At 45.2% G+C, this 17,108-nt stretch overlaps 1 protein-coding gene across 5 annotated transcripts in view; it reads right to left on the bottom strand.

The window, feature by feature from the left end:
* tle3b (TLE family member 3, transcriptional corepressor b) overlaps positions 1–12,739 on the bottom strand; it is a 34,686-nt gene extending 21,947 nt beyond the window's left edge. For all 5 annotated transcript variants that reach the window (XM_084001739.1, XM_084001737.1, XM_084001741.1 and 2 more), the window contains exons 1-7: positions 12,289–12,739; positions 11,536–11,759; positions 10,755–10,855; positions 10,433–10,496; positions 8,363–8,407; positions 1,613–1,675; positions 780–884 (exon numbers count right to left, since the gene is read on the bottom strand). In XM_084001739.1, the coding sequence (XP_083857865.1) occupies positions 780–884; positions 1,613–1,675; positions 8,363–8,407; positions 10,433–10,496; positions 10,755–10,855; positions 11,536–11,559 (402 nt within the window). In that variant the 5' untranslated portion in view covers positions 11,560–11,759; positions 12,289–12,739. The remainder of the gene's footprint in view (positions 1–779; positions 885–1,612; positions 1,676–8,362; positions 8,408–10,432; positions 10,497–10,754; positions 10,856–11,535; positions 11,760–12,288) is intronic.
* Between the last annotated feature and the right edge of the window lie 4,369 nt (positions 12,740–17,108).

The following is a 17,108-nucleotide window of genomic DNA, read 5'->3' as shown; positions in this document are numbered from 1 at the left end:
CTAAATCTTTTATCCACTATACCTCACTAATGTTCATTGCTTGTTAAGTCCATACTGCTGTAATCTCTGTTGCAAATCACAATGCTTGTCCTAACCTGACCGCTCTAATTCCTCCTGCTATTGGGTCAGAGGTAGGGGTAAGCCTGTTGGCTGGAACCTTTTATCTAATTAAAGTGCAGCCAAAGTGAAATCTGAGAAACACCATGATCTGATCTCAGCCTGGCCTGTGTTACTGTATATCAGATGGTCTTTGACTCTGCCCGAGAGGGGAAAGTCAGAGCGGAGCTGCTGTTAGGAAGCGCACGCTGCATGCCGACAGGTCACAGTTAACCAACAATCAGTGAAATTACAGCTGCGGACAGTGTTTAGAGCACATTGCATACATGGCAAACTTAAATAAAAAAAACACAATAAACCACTTGAGACGGGGGCAAGTCTGCATGAATGCAGAGGACATGGCACTGCTAGTTTGTATTCATCCTGAACATTCAAATGCCACAGAGAGGAGGGAGGAAATGGTTGCAGATTAATACGCTAAGATGCCTTTATTTCCTTCTCACCCCCATTTTCCTCCTGAATCTGTTGCCCTTTTCTGAGGTTATCTTTGAAATGCAACGCTTCAGCTGAAGCACGTAAGGTGAACTCAGCCTCCGTCAATGTGGCGTGCTCGGGTTAGCCTATGTGTCTGTGTTGGGAGTGGAGTGCCAGTTCTCCTCTGTGCATGCAGCTTTGCCCCCGGCCTCGGGTCAAATGAAGGAAGAAAAAGGGGGTATACACACAGTCAGAGGCAGATTGGGAAGTCCACGTACCCCGATGATCGCATTCAGCTCAGTCATTGTCACCTGCTTTGCCCGTTCAACAGCCTGAGCCACCTGCTGTTGATGCTGCAGGACACACAAACACAAGGATGAGACTCCTGGTGCTAAAGAATTCATTACAAAGGAGTGGAGGAAAAAAAAAACACAGCAATGCAAGTAGGTAGCAGCACAAATAGGCACTTCAGAGATGAGGGGGAAAATATCCTCTACAATGCACAGACATGAGTTAGTCCTATTTAAAATCAATGATACAACTTCAAAACAATATATCATATATATAGAGAGAGATGAATGTTCAGTTACAGTGAATAAAAACCACTAAAACTTAAATCTATTGTCAGTAGTGACAGCCAGTTTTAGTTCCTTACACGTTTAGTCTTGCCCTTCAGAGAACACTGTGGGTTTGGCAGATGTATTGTTTCTATTTTCTGTATCTTGTTTGGCAGTTTATGAAACAACAGGTGGCGAAGGTAAAGGATCAGTATGTTTCGGAAATGCTGCGTACTTAAAAATAATGGGCACATTCTTATTTGTGATTCAAATTAAGTATTTAGAAGGACTGTGCTGCTAAAACTCACGTCGGCTTCAAATCTTTGTTCCTAGTAAACAATAAATGTCACAGTTGACACAATAACTGTAATGTCTCTCTATATATACAGTATATGTAATAACTGTAAAAAAAAAAAAAAAAAAAAAAAGAGAAAAAAAAGGCTTTTGTGCAGTTACTACAGCTTGTGACTGAAATGAGACTCATTCACATTCTTCAAAATGTTGCCAGCTTTGTTGACACTCACCTCTTGTGACAAGAACGGCATGATCTGAGCCAGAATTGCATTGAGACGTTTGGCAATCTCAGTCTGTAGGAGAAGAGAGGCAGAATATTAGAGTGATAGTCTTACAGTATACTGCGCGCCACGGGCAACGCTACAATTAAGCAGTTAAACCACCTATATTACAAAAGCGTGTGCATCTGTGCGCGCACACACACACACACACACACATTTGTTTCCGACGACCCTCGGATGGACCATGTATTTCTTAACCAAATTGGGACCGCCTTGGAACAAATTTCCTTCCCTCTCTCTCCTGCCTCCATTAGGCCTTATTTCATTAGGAGGCTGAAATATGCTAATACCATCTGGCTGGAGAGACCCTAATGAGGTCCATACTTCATAATTACAGCCCATAGAGAGGAGGGTGGGGAGCGCTGGAGCAGACAGGTTAACTCTCCGGCCCTATCTATCAGAGGCATCTTTGGTATCGACCGTGGAATATTAGCTGGGAGAGTCAGATGATACTGCAGGGCTCGACAAACATAGAGCACTTTACGGCGCTACATTTGGACAAATGGATATACTGGACTATCTGTCTACCGCACTTGAACGTCCCAAGACATTTTGCCCAAACCCATTTCCTTTTTTTAAACTCTGTACTTTCCACAGGAGGAGGAATAAGAGGGGGGAGGAGGAGGAGGAGGAGGATAGAAACACAAAAGTAGAAAGCAGGATGAGGGAGATGGGATGGTGGGGGGGGTGATGAATGGTGGAGTGAAACCCTCTGATTTGACACTACGGTAATGTGGTTTGACTGAACTGAGGGAGGTGAACTAATTGATTGGGAGAGATTAGGGGTGGAGGCCCAGCAGGTGTGTGTGGGGTGAAGAGGTCTTTCCCGCCGTTTTACACGGTGCTGCATTCCAGTCATTTTCTCCCTTAACCTTGTTTGACTGTGAAAAGGGGGGGAGGGGGGAGGGAGGAGGGAGGAGAGGGGTAAAAGGAGGTGCCAGCGGCCCTCTGCACAACCTCTGTGTCACTCTTTCCTTTCTGGAAGAGGGGAGGAGGAGGGGGACAGGAAAAGAAGGAAAGAAGAGGGGACAGACCTTTACTGGCCTGTCAGGAATTATCTCACAACCCCCGTCTGACCTTAGACGCTCTGTGCTTTCTCTCTCCATCCAGCACCCCCCCCCCCCTCCTCCTCCTCCTCTTCTTCCAAATGCTTCTTCACACCCCTTCCATGCTAATCTTCACTACTCCCCTCTGTGCCCGCCCTCCTTCTCCTTCTTCTTCCTCTTCCTCTGTCATCTTCCCCCTCTTCTGTTGCTGGGGCAACGCTATCTGGCACGGCTGATCGTTATGTAAATTGGGCTGGGGCCCTGACCAGAACAGCCTGTAAAATCATATTAGGCGCAGCACAGAGGCAGGTCATTAAATTGAATTTTCGGCCTGTCGATCTGATCGGCACGGGAAATTAATGAGGGATAACTGTGGGGAAGGAGGAGTGGGGTGGGGGGGGGCAGACACAGAGAGAGGGAGGGGGCTCTATAGAGACTCATAAACCATCATCATTAGCGGGGGCTGGATACAATGACACACAGTAGGATTAGAGTGTTTCAGTATCGCACCACTTCTCTGGAAATGGCTGCGAGGGGGGAGCGATGTGGGGCTCGTAGGAAAACAGCAGTATGCCGATACACTCCGCTATTAGAGCGACAACGCCGCAAAACACTCGCCACAAACCAGTTCGCAAAAAGAAAAAGGCATCCATTTGTTTGTTACCAAATCACCACTCTGGAGCCGCCGCCGCCGTCGTCTGGGGCCAAAAACATTTGTGGAATGCAGGTGCCTTCTGCTTTTTGTGTCGAATCGTTCGGCGCACTGTGTTTAAAAAAAAAAACACACACACACAGAGGTTTCTCTCTGGGGTTCTTTGTGAAAAGCCAAGCTGGAACACCAGGTGGTTTGAGGGCTGAGATCATGCCGAAGTGGGTTTGGGTTTTTTTTAAGGTTAAATGTTCCCGAACCCTTGGCTTCCTTTGAAATTCACCCCCAGAGTTTGACTATTACTTTTGGAGGCAGGAAATCAAACAATAGAACAGACTTCCTTCGCATCCATTTTTGTTTTTCCCTTTTGTGCCCTAATTATTGCGGCGCTGATGCTCAACATTTTGCCCGTCCATCATATCACAGGTGCTATTTACTAGAGTGCCAGCCGGGGCAAACATGACTCATGCCTCAACCTGAGACAAACTGTGCTGTAACACCCCTCCACTGGATCAATGCCAGATATGTCGTCTTTCTTTCTTTTTTAAAAAACCTGGTCTCTGCACTCCATTCGGGCAGAGTTCACCCACGTTACAGAGGGCAAATGGGCACATGGGCTTATTTACACGACTTTTTGACAGTCATTTTGAAGGGGGGGGGTACTTAGAACGCATCACATCCGATGACTCCCCGGCACTCTTAAATGACTCCCACTTTACTTTGCAGGCGCTGTTTTCCACGGTGCTTTTAGCAGCAGAGACGGGCACTGGAAAGAGTTTATTGACACTTAAAGCCACTGAAAACAGAAGCCTTTGAGCCAGCAGAAGCTTTTCACTGCAGCGCCACAATTACAGGTACTCAGGGTTGTCTAGTAGCACCAGAGTTTGGAGAGGCTCTCTCTCCATTGCATCCCTCTGTCAATGGTGCGTTGAAAGCCATTTGGCTGTTTGTCGCTCCAGGCATTAGCCCCCGAGTGGAGAGCAGAGTCTCTGACGAGGATTCAATTGGCGAGGAAAACAAGTGGCATATGACGGGAGGAGGGGGGGTGGGGTGTGTGTGTGTGGGGGGGGGGGCAGAGATGGCTGTTTGGGAATTATCTTCTCAGCCAGAGCCGAGGAAGAAAGAGGCACTTAGAGGTATCTTGTTCATTACAAATGCATGAGGAATATTTTGCATGTGCATGTCATTCTATTTTGAGCTCATACACACAAAAAGGAAGTGACATCCTTTTCTGCGGGGGGGGGGCGCGTATATGGAAATGGGCTGTTTTCCAACAGATTACATTTGATTTCGTTAGAGTTCAAATCCTCATGATGCAGACAATATATATTTATAGTTCTTATTTTGAATTATGCAGTTCACGTGCACACGACAGCACACACACTTTCTTCCCATTTCACCACATCAACACTGACACACCAAAACCACCATCAGCTGGTTGAGTACACATAAACACACACACACACACACACACACACACAGTCAGGCACTAATTGTGTAACTCTGTTCTACCAGCCCTTCTAGCCCGGCTATCAAAATAAAGCTCGTCTCACAGCCTCCAGTAACCTCGTCAACCTCCCTTGAGAGACTGTGTGTGTGTTCTCGTAGTCAGTTTGTTTTGGCTTAGAGACAGGTCGGCCATCATCACCTTGGCAAACAATTCCAGGAATCCTGTATAAATTATTCATTTGCACAAGCTCTCTCTTTCTTCCTCCCCTCTGCTCCTCCTTTTCAGCCTCTTCCTCCATCCAGGAAGCGGACATGACTCCCCTCGATAAAGCACTTTCTCAGTTTCCCCTCGTTCATTCAAGAAGTGAGGAAATGGATACAAGAAAAAAAAAAACACACACACACACACAAAAAAAACAGATTCACAAAATGGCTACCAAAGACGCAAGCAGCCAAATTTGATAAGAAGGTATAGGATCATCAGTGGGTTGGATTTTCCTCCGTTTCGTGTTCTCTTTTTGCTTTCGATTTACCCGAGACAGCTGAAATCAAAACGTAGGCAGGCGTACAAGGGAGATAAACAGGGAGCACAACAGAGAACAGAGGTAGGGGAAAAACAAAGCAACCCCCCCCCCCCCCCCCCACCACCACCACCACCACACCCCACACCACAGAGTCAGCAGGGCACGTTGCTGAGGCAGCCTAATGAGCTGCGCTAATTAAAATCACTTATTGACAGCGAGCGAGGGTGATTACCTCCACCCTGCACTCTTTGCCATCATAAGAGACACTGTCAAAACAAATTACCCCCCCAGCAGCCACACACATCCCTTTGCAAGCAAGCAAGCCCCATTCAAATCAGCTGCAGCGCAGGGGAAGCTGTGTCTGCTGGAACTTGACTTACAGTGGGTTTGTGTAAAGACACCACTGGTGTTACCATGTAAAGGGGTTATGAATATTTATTTCTATGCATATGTGTGTGCAAATGCCAATCCCCCTTCTTTTCAATCCAGCTTTGTAGCAATAACAACACAAAGTGAGTTTATCGCCTCTTTTTTTTTTCTTTCCACGCTGCAATAAATCTTCCACAGAGGCGGCGTGATGTGCCCGCCTGCATCCAATAATCCAGCCCCCCCCTCCCTTCCCCGCCGGATCACATGGACGGCTAAGGGCTGTCTGTTTACCTCTCGCTGATGTCATCACAAACACTGGTTCACCGAGGGGGGATGGGGGGGAGGTGGCGGGAATCATGCATTATTCACGGCGCTCCCGTCAACTCCGCCGGGCTTATTGATAAACAAAGAAGATGCGCAGGAGAGGGCCAGTCGATTAACCCATTTACCCTGAAGCCTCTCGCCCCCGCCCGCCTCCACACACACTTTTTTTCCAGCTCGTCTTGTCCGCTGCCACCAGCACCCACCACCACCACCACCGACGACAACAACGAGTTCCACCCCCCCAACCGTGCCTTGCTTCAGCCTCCTTGTTTGTGATAAGTACCTGACAAGAAAATCTCCAAGAACGGTGGAGGAGGTTGAGATGCAACCAGCTCCTTCATAAGCGGAAAAGACACCTTGTTAGCGACACACAGCAACAGCACACACACACACACACACACACACATCGCATGCCTACAAAAAAAATGAGAAAACGTCTCCACCTGATGAATTGTGTGGTGTGCTGCTGTTCCAACTGGGCTACCCTCCCACTGATGCCATTAACCTTCTGGATGTGAGGGGCCATGGAGCCTCCACCCCACCTCTCTGTCTCCCTTTCTCCCTCTCTGACAGACTCCCACTCTCATACATCATATCAAACAGCTAATGACACAAGGGCCATCATTCACATCACATCGTCGGGGTGGTGGTGGCGGGCAAGACAGGGGAGGGGTGGAAGGCAATGAAAAGACATAAGGGGCACGAGGAGGAGGTGGGAGAGGAGAATTGAGGCAAAGATGACTGAGTGAAACAGAAAGCGGGGAGGAATCGGAGAAAATGGAAATGTAAGTGTCAAAAGATAAAAGATGGGCACCTCCAGATCATGTTCTTCTTTTTTTCCCTCCTTTTTAAAGTGAACAGAATAAAAGATAATGCTGATACATTTGAGACATATACAAAGAGTGGAAAAGAAGATGTGGGTGTCATGTAGCTGACTAAAAGCCTCGGGGTCAGCTCTTTAATGAAACTGGTGATTTGCAATTCTATATACAGTTTTTATCTGACTTATAGAGAGTAGGATGTATTACATCCAGGACTATGGTCTGTAGAGTCTGGAGACATCAGCTGATCACCACACTAAAAGGTCATTACAGCCAGACAGAACCCTTGTGTACAGCTGTTATTGTGGTTTCTGATACTAACAACTGCTTTCACCATCAGGTTAATCTCAGCCGTTTTACAGCTGATTCTTTAGTCCATTAAATATAAGAGTATAAAAATATTCTTCATAATTCAGTGAAAAGAAATCCTGAGAGCTTGTTTTGTCCAACCTGCACTAACAAGACTAAAATACTTCAATTTAAAATAAAGTAAAACAGATCATCTTCCTTTAACTTGATGTGTCAGAGCAACACAAAACACACGCAGACTGTTTCCAAAGGGACAACATGTTGAGGTGAAGCATGGTTTTTTAGAAGCTGTTATAATCACACAGACAGTAGTCAGAACTAAGTCAGTGAGGAAAGCTCTTCTTTCATCAGAGCAGCACTGCTGGGCCGAGTGACTAAAGCTTGCTCGAGGAAACTACAGCAGGCCTCCTCCCTGGTGGTGCAGCAGCTTTGAGCCAACTAAGTGTTTGTGTTGAGGGATGGTTTCCACAAACACTAGACCAAGCTGCGGCGTCCAGAGCTCTGGACACGACAGGCCAGAGATCAACTGGAAGCCACGCAGCAGAGAGGTCAGAGTCTGAGGCTTAGGTGATTTTAATATATATGCCTCATTCCTCCATGCATCCAGTTCACTGAGACTGCTCCCTGGGTGGTTTTGACATATTCATCTGTACAAGTCTTTCCACTGCAGCGTGATGCCCAGTGCTGGGTGGCAGCTGAACTAATGAGCTTTTAGCCCGCCTGGCACTGTGGGAAACAGACACGGAATAGTGTAGGCATGTGTATGCCTGCACACACACACACACACACTAATACACACACCCAGGCAGACGCACACGCACATTCAGAAGGACAAAACACACAAAAACACATCCTCTCAGACTCCCTGCCAAATACTTCACTTTAATCTTATCAAACCATCCCCATCAGGCAGCATGCCCTTCGTGTTGTTTAGCCTGTCAGCATTTTCACTACAGGAAGCCGGTATGGGTATGCCTTCAAAAGGCATTTAAGAATGAGGGCAGAAACTAAGGTCAGGTATGTGTGTGTGTCTGTGTGTGTGTGTGTGTGTGTGTGTGTGTGTGTGTGTGTGTGTGTGTGTGTGTGTGTGTGTGTGTGTGTGTGTGTGACGGTGTGTGTGACGGTGTGTTTATATTCCTTCATCACTGAGGGGGAAAAAACAACATTGTTTTGGCTATACACAGCCCATCTCTGATATGGCTACATACCTGTTTGTGCATCTCAATGTTGAGCCCATACGACATCTCGTAGTACTGTATAATAGAGGGGGAAAAAACATTAAAGAACGTTTACCATAGATGCGTTTTTTTCATTTGCACATTGAATCACAGAAGTCATAAGAGGCTATTATATTTATCCTCCATGCCCTTTGTGAGCAACATAATAGGAATACAAGTGAACTTGTTAGTTCCACAGAGCTGCAAAAAAAAAAGCACCCAAACAATAAAAGAGAAGTTGCATACATGATTCAGTGCGGGAGAGAACAATTAATAAACACTGACATTAACCAAAGAGGTTGAAAACTTCATGTACTTTTTGCAGCCACAGCAGACAGATGACTGGCTACTGTTCCTGTTTACTTCGACGAGGCACTGCCAGCTTTTGAGCACAAACACTGTCTATGGCTTCGAAAACCAAGGGGAAAGCCAATGCTATTATTGAAAACAACATTATCTGCTGTTGTGTGCCAAAAGCTTGTGAGCCCACCACCACCACCACCACCACCGCCGCCACATACAAACCAAAGCCTAATAGTTTGTCTGTGCTGTTTATCAAACACACAGCAAACAGTTTCCATTTATTATACCTACTCCCACCACCTTCTGGTTTCCTCGCAGGGAAAATAATATTTAACAAACATACTGCTGCGTTTGGTTTAAGTCATTCCTTTCATGTGAAAACAAGATAAGCGCACAAATACATAAACTTAGAATCAAGTTGAAGTCGTATCACTTTGTCAGATAAAGACTGTTCTTTTTCCACGCACACAATGTGGCTTTCCACCCCGCATTAAAAGAACTTGAGAGTTAGGTCGTCACTGCAGAGGCACAGATTTCATCGTCTCTATCTGATCACCAGGGGCCTCTGAACTGAACGTAATGTGATTTAATTGCAGCTCAGGAACAGTTTTACATTTAACCCTTCAGAGGGTTTTCATAGAAATCAAGCACCTATTTCAAGTTGAGATGAAAGCACCGGCTCACTGATTGCACATAACTAGAGAGCGAAATGCCAGGCAGCGCATCAACTTTCAATATGTTAGAGAACACCTATGCATCAATATGACTTGAATTTGGATTTAGACTGTGCCAATTACTGTCATTGTTAATCCGCTGATCATTTTGTCCATTTATTGATTCCGTTGTTTCCTTCAAATTGCTCAGATTTGTTGCAACAACAGTTCAAAATCCAAACGTGTGTCTTGAATAACAAAGAAAAGCAGCAACACTTCACATCTAAAGGATCTGGAAACAGTGGATGTTGTGCATTCTTTGATTAAAAAGGAGGCTTGAATGATAAATCCATTTTCAAAACAATTACTGATTCATTCGACGCCATCAACGAATCTCAATCTGAGTTTTTGTTTTGATTGTGCAGTTTTGTCTTGACAAAAGAAAGACATGTGGTTTACTGCACTGACATCAAATTAATTATTTCATGTTACGTTTTGAATACATTTCCCCAGATTGTGTAACACAAGCACTTTTAATAATATTGGGATATTATACATCTGGCCCCAACGAGCGGTTTATTGTTTTAATGCTTGGAGAGAGAAACACACCAAGTCTCCCCACATCTGAGAAACTCCTGGGTGTGTCTAAAGCGTCTCAGCGACCCCGTGGTTCACCCCAGGAGAGTATAATAAGAGTGCAGGAAACCCTCTGATTCATGCACAAAGCCGGCAGACCAGTCATTAACCCCCAGTGGGTCATGTTGGGTGTGTTAGGGAGGGGTGGGGGGAGGGGGGGGGGGGGTCATAAAAAGGACCCCGGAGCCATTGAGGGGGGTCGTCACACCCAACAATCAATAGCTGGACATTTGACCCCTGGTTGAGTTTCAACTGCCTCTCCACACACACACACACCCGCCCCCTGCACCTTCTTATCCAATGAAAACACAGGCGCGAGTCAACAACAGCAGCACCAAGACGGGACAAATGCTAACACGGCCTGTGCAAAAACACCACGCAGCTGCACCACCTGTGACTGTTCACCTGAGGCAAAAGGGAGGATACGGCTGTTAAATCAGACTCTCGGCTTTAGGGTTGTTGCTCTTACCATGACGTAGTGGCGCTGCATCTCTGTCTTTTCGTTGGCCAGTTTATCGTACTCCACTTTCAGACTTTGGGGATGAGAGGAGGGAAGATACGGCGATGATTAATTTGGGATTGTGCTAGTACAACAACATATTTGAGAGAATGAACATCTTCCATCTTAAATCTGAGTGTTTAGCAATAACAAACTTATACATGTGTCATATACATGTATCTTTGTGTTCAATGTAGACTTGCATAAATGGAACAAAACACAAAACAGAGGCAGCTTCCTCTTCCTATTCTTTCCAGGAAGTCAATGTTGTTTACAGTAGGCTAGTCATTACCTGTGGTACTGGGCCTGCAGGAACTGAAATTCGTCTTTGATCCTGTCACAGGACTCTGCCACGGTGAACTTGAAGCCAGGCTGCCCTGGCTGGTGAGGTGCCTGGAAATGTACAAGGTTACAGATACCACAGGTGTAAATCCCACCATCACAGCCCCAGATAATAGTCTCATCTCTGTCTCACCACCTCCTCCTGCTGCTGTTTCTTAGTAAACTGGATTTCCCCCCCCCCCTCTTCTTCCTCTATCTCTTTCTCTCTTAATGGTTTGTCCTCACATTTCCCCTGAGCTCTGAGTGGCAGAGGATGGAGCCACTTTCACTCAACATGTGCAACGATGGCGGAGAGAGGGGGGTGGGTGTGAGGGTGGAGTGGAGTGGAGGTGGGGGGGGGGTCTTCATCCATCCTCAAAGCAATGTTACATGGTAGGCAGAGGATTGTGCTAGGGGGGGTTTCAGTGCATGCTGCGCAACAAGCTCAATTAACCTTTCAGCACTGGAAATGCAACTAAAAACTATAACTGCACATAAAAATTAAGTCAGCTTGCAGAAGGAGGTGATGATTGCTTTCTCGAGTTCAGCCAAAAAAATCTTTGATCTGGCTGCCAATAAACACGATCTCCCAGTTTCTTTCCTCGCAGAGCGGAGCGCCGAGCAAAGCACCGATGCAGACCATAAATAGTAAGGTGTGGATCAGCAGCTCCACTCCGACGAGCTAATTAGGCTATTTTGATGGGCGGCGCAGTTGCATCAATTTACAAACAGTGACAAAGACAGCTACTTACCGGATGCCGGCCTTGTGGATACATGTCGAGTCCTTTACACAAGGGAATCGCTGTGTTTTCTCTCTTTCCGTAATCCCAGCGAAGGTGCGGTAAATCACCGCCACCCCCTCCCCTGTACACGCAGGATGGCGGCGGACAAAGCCCTGTTCTCGGCTGCGAAGCGCACACTCAGACCCCGACCACTGGATGTATCACCTCGCCGGCCTTTTTTCCCCCCTTTGTACCTAAACAAACAGAAAACGGGGCAGAGCTGAAGAGCTGATTCACTTTCGCAGGAAGGAGTGCTGCACCTTGGTTGTAAATCAGTGGGTTTCTTTAATGAACTTCACCGCACTACCTAACGACTGAAAACGAGAATAAGATGTTTGTTTATCTTATCTTGTCATGCCAATTAAAAAAAAAAAAAAAAAAAAAAAACGTGTTCGCCAAAAAATTAAATGTGTGTTTTGCACCACAGTAGGAAAAAAAACAAGTGTGGCAGCAAAACGTGTGTCAAATAAATCCCAAAGTTGAGACTTTTGATCACTCACAACCTCAGCGACACGATGCTTTGTTTTTTCTCGTTAATCTAACGACTTGGTTTCCACAAAGGGGAGCACACACACACACGCACGCACACACTCGGGGTGTTTTGGTGGTCCGGTCAGATCGGAAAACAAGGAGCTGCTGCTCTCAAAGTCGGCTGCCATAAAGCCACACCACCACCACCACCACCCATCTTGTTAGCGGCTCTCTCCTCGTAGTCCTTTTTACCTTTGTCTCGACCGATTCCTCCCCTTTCTTCTCCACAGGTAAAAAAAAAAAATTGTATCCAAACACAAAGCTTAATATCCTCGACTTGTAGCCGTCACCGCGGAGTGATAGGAGCGGGAAATGTCCGTCGCCGTCTCTTATTTTTCATACACTTCTTCTTTACTTGTTGAGAGTCCTTTAAAAAGCCCGGTGATCCCGCGGAGGAGAGCGTCTCTCCGTCCGGTCGGACGTTGGAAACCACTCGACTGGGACGAGTTGTTGACAGCAGACAACTTCAAAGAAAGCCTATGTTAGATCCAGAAACAGCGCACCAATATTCCAGTAAGTCCAAAGAATATTTAAAGCGAATAAACGGTTGAATTTTTCTCTTTTTTTGAAAATGTCGACCGTTGAGAAATCTACCACTCGCTTGCTGTTGGGTTTACCCAGTTCCTCCGCCGCTCGCGGTACCACACACAGACTGCTCACTGACACGAGGACCCGACTGCCGAGAGAGGGCCCCGCGTTGACCAATCAGCTCCTCCGGAGGAGTTTAGCGGCGTTGACCAATCGCAGCGCTCTATCCCCACGTGGGGTGTCCCGCAAACCAACGCTCCGATTGGCCCGCGATATGTGACCTCACACATTCGCCATTTTGGATTTGAAGTGACATTCAGTGCATTCAACAACTTGTTCAAAACAAAAGGCAATAATTTATATGTCCGTGCATTGCAGCCGGTGGTTCAGCGTTTCCCATTATTAGTATGTATCTGTGGATTATACAGTTTGAAACTATGCCGACTCAAAATCACTACATGCTGGTGTAAACAAGAAAATGCCCACGAAATTCAAAGAGAGAATTTATCATTATTAATAAAAGCGTCGGGCTGTATGTGCTCAACATGTGAACAAATTACATGTAAGGCTAGTCTGAAGTTTGAAGCAGGAAGCTCACACTTTCTGCTCTCATTTCAAGGAGAGGTGGAGATGCCAAGAAAAAGAAATAGGTCCTGATACTATGCCAAGAAAAATAGGAGCTCATAGAAATTCATTCAAGAACCGAAGTGCGCAGAAGATGTGAATACCGCTTAATCTACAGCAGAGTGTCCTTTGAGTGACTTGAATTGATCGACCTATTTCTAACGAGACCTCAAGCATCTACAAGCTTTCCTATCAGCAGCACTAGGTAGGCTACAACACGTCTGCGCTTCAGGATATCAGCCTATCACGTGTTGCTCGCTACACCGGGCCCCACGTGGGTCCGCCCCTCCCCTCCTCGTCGCTCCCCTTCGCTGCTTTTCATCCAATGGCGTCGCAGCTGTCTTCCTAAGCGGCTTGCGATTGGTGCAGCGCTGGAAGAGCTGTCAGTCAGGAGCCCCGGTTGTCAATTAAACCCACGTTGGGTACGGCGCTGACAAATGCCTGTGCTACTCTCCCTCCTGCCTGCGAATAGTGCCTGGAATGGCTGCTTAATTAGCTTCAAATGGCTTTTCCTTTCAGCTCAAACAATCTGTCACTACCATGTGGTAAAAAGAGCCTTGCATAAAACAAAAGCAGGAAAAAAAAAAGCCAGTAGGGGCTAAATATCAGTTTGATCCCCCCCCTCCACACACACACACGCACACCCCCTTCAACCCCTCCCCCATGAAAACATTTGCTGCAAAACAAAGCTTTTACCTCGCTCAAACATTGGCTCATTTCATTCATCTGTTTCTGTCCTCATTTTCCTCTAAAACTGTATTTATTTGTTTATCTGGGTGTCCATTAAGTGCCTTCATATTCAAATCCAAGGGTGGGATTTTTGTACTCCTGAATACAAGAAGGCAAGGTTTTATGAGCTTATATGATATCTATCGTTTTATTACATCATTTGATTCATCAGGAAGTTGTTAAATGTAACTGCCGGGGGTTTAATTGTGTTAAAGTAAGAGAGAAGCAGGCCTGGAGCCAGAAGGTCGTCGGTTCCAATCCCTGGACCGACAGGAGGACAAAAGGGTGGGAGGCACTGTGCTTTTCCTTCTCTCCACATCTATTGTGGAAGTGCCCTAGAGCAAGGTACCCCCACCCCACTGCATCCCAGGTGCTGCAGCACAGCTGACCAACCCCCCACCCCCCCTTAGTGTGTGTTTGGGTGCTCATTGCTCACTGCCCCTTCTGTGTGTACGTCTTTGCTACATTCAGGAGAGTCAAATGCAGAGGTCAGATTTCCTGTGCATGTAAAACATACTTACACCAGTGTGAATGTGGTATGAATGAATAATGGTTTCTGTAAAAAGCGCTTTGGGTGCCATGAAAAGCGCTATATAATTCCAAGCCATTCTTCCTCTTATTATTATTATTATACAATAAAAGATTAATCTGAGCAGTTTTTGGTGAAAGTATAAAATGAACTTATCCTACCTCAAGATGATTAAAAAAAGAAAAAAAATCTTATGTGCACCAATGGTAGGCTACATTTACAAATGTCAACAAAGGAAACTAAAATTCAAGCCTTTGAAGAATGTGACACAGCACACTGAGTAAGTATTTGATATAATCTGTAGCAGCTAAATAACACATGAATATTTTTTATGAATATTGCTTTTTCAGGGCCTAAGCTAAACTTAAAAAAGAGAAGAAAAGAAACCATTAAGCACCTTTCCAAAAGGGTATCACAGTTGTATTTTTTCCTTTGGCCTAAACAAAGTATTTCTAACATGTGCATTAACCTGCGTAAATGAATCTCAAATCTAAACTCAGCTTTGGTACACTCCATATTATTTGCAGCATAAAGCGCCCAAAAATCAAGAGGTAGGCTATACCGAATTTTAAACATCAGTGTAGCTAGCATGCTGGGAGCTTTAGCTGTTGCTTAGCAACAAATGGATCCCTCCTGCAGATGCTCTGACATGAGTTGGGATAATAACTGATGTACTGAGGACATGTCAGTAAGCCATACTCGCGAGGAGACTGTGTATGACGGTTTGTCATACACAGTTTCTAATGATAAATTATCTTACCGCTCTATAATTTTAGTAGTTTGACTAGGAACAGACTTTTTGAACTCATCAAAATCCAAACTTCCTGATGGGACTTCATCAGCTCGCTCAGCTGTGGTCAGACAAAAACACGGGTAAAGTGTAAGCAGGTGGAGAAACGCACATATAGAAAATGAGCCTTTATTATGACACAACTTTGCCAAAAAATTGAATTACGCAAGAAAAGGTTGCACAAAGTTAATTACATAATCTGAATTATAACATGGTGATATATTCACATCTTTAATATGCTTGATATATTTTAATAAAAAAGTATGAAAAGTTCATTATTGAGTTATGGAAAAATTCTAATTATAAAGTTATCTCTATAAAAAATGACTGAAATAATTTCCTCTCTGCCTCTACATGGTTTGACCCTTGACCTCAACCACACTGGTGGATTCCTGGCTGCATGTGGAAGAGAGACAGACCAAGACAATAATACAGATTTCAGGAAGACTCTATAGCCTCCAACCTTATGCAGTCTCCATTGTTTTGCAGTATGGATCAGTGGTTCACTTCACCTCCGGCTCTTTCTGTAAAAAGTTTGTTTGTGTATTTAGTACTTGCTCCATTTCTTCTTATATTCCAGAGAGATGTTAGTTAGGTGTATTGGAGACCTAATTCTCCCACAGGTTTTACTGTTGTATGGTGTTTTTACCTGAACAACCTGCACTATACACTGTATTTGGTATAATTCTACTGCCACCCTTGGGATGATAAGTTGTCTACATGTGGTAATAAGTAATGGTTAAGTAAATAATGGATGTTTTTAGAGAGGACGCCACTGTTTTTTGTAAGATTTGATGATGGCGATGCTAAGCACCTCTTCCTGTACCTCAAATATGAGATACTGCCAAGTATAAAGTGGGAGAAAATAACTAAATATTTTTATGATCCCTTGCCAAGGCCTACTCATTTCCATGTCACAATACTTAAAAATGACATTGAGATGGTTTGGAAGTTTGTTTCAGAAACGATGAACTTCTGCAGTTACTATTTATACAGTTTCACTCAGGTATTTCAGGCTCACATCTTTATCTATTTCCTTGAAGGAAAAACGACTTTATATTTTAGATGGGAGCACTGAAAACTTACATATTCTATCTATATCCTCCACTTTCCACTGACAGATAGAGTTGTTAAGGTGTATTTCAAATGTGGCGTACGACTAGTTTTTACATTGTCAGTTATCAGCCGTATGAATATCAACGACATCCTCCAGTCACCATATCTCTACTGAAGTGGCCGGGTGCTGTAGACTTAAGCAGAAGTGTTGGTCAGCTCTGATGATACTTGTCAGTTTTTCTCTTCACTGAGGATCCTGGCACTGGCATGTGTAGGTCCAGTGTAAGGATGTGGGTTATCTGGGAACTGGCAAACACAGCAGCGGTCTCCACAGGCCCGAGACTGATTCAAGAACCACATGCAAACATTATCATCCAGCTTCATCTGACACTTTGAGGATATGTCTCGCACGCACGCACGCACAAACACAAAAACACAAAAACACAAACACTTTGCACAAAAATCCACTTTTCATCCCGCTCAATAGAGAGCGGCCCAGATTAGGCAGCAACAAAGGAGCGGGCTTCACCTCTGAGGGGGGGGGGGCAGCCATACCCTTGTAGACCTCTGCACTGTTTATTTGCACTGGAAACCCAGACGCTGTGAAACTCCCACTCTGAGGCACTACACAAATATTGGGGCTATTTACAGAGGTGGTTTTAATTCTTCACAGAGCAATGATTGGCTCTTTTCACTCTCATCTCTGCAAGAGCTTGGCCAACGGAATCCTCCAACCCCCTCCGCAACACCACGCCG

The sequence above is a fragment of the Trachurus trachurus genome (genome assembly GCF_905171665.1).
Source record: "Trachurus trachurus genome assembly, chromosome: 3".
Classification (NCBI taxonomy): domain Eukaryota; kingdom Metazoa; phylum Chordata; class Actinopteri; order Carangiformes; family Carangidae; genus Trachurus; species Trachurus trachurus.
Note: the sequence above shows the minus strand (reverse complement) of the source record. Positions and strands in the feature narration are given on the sequence as shown.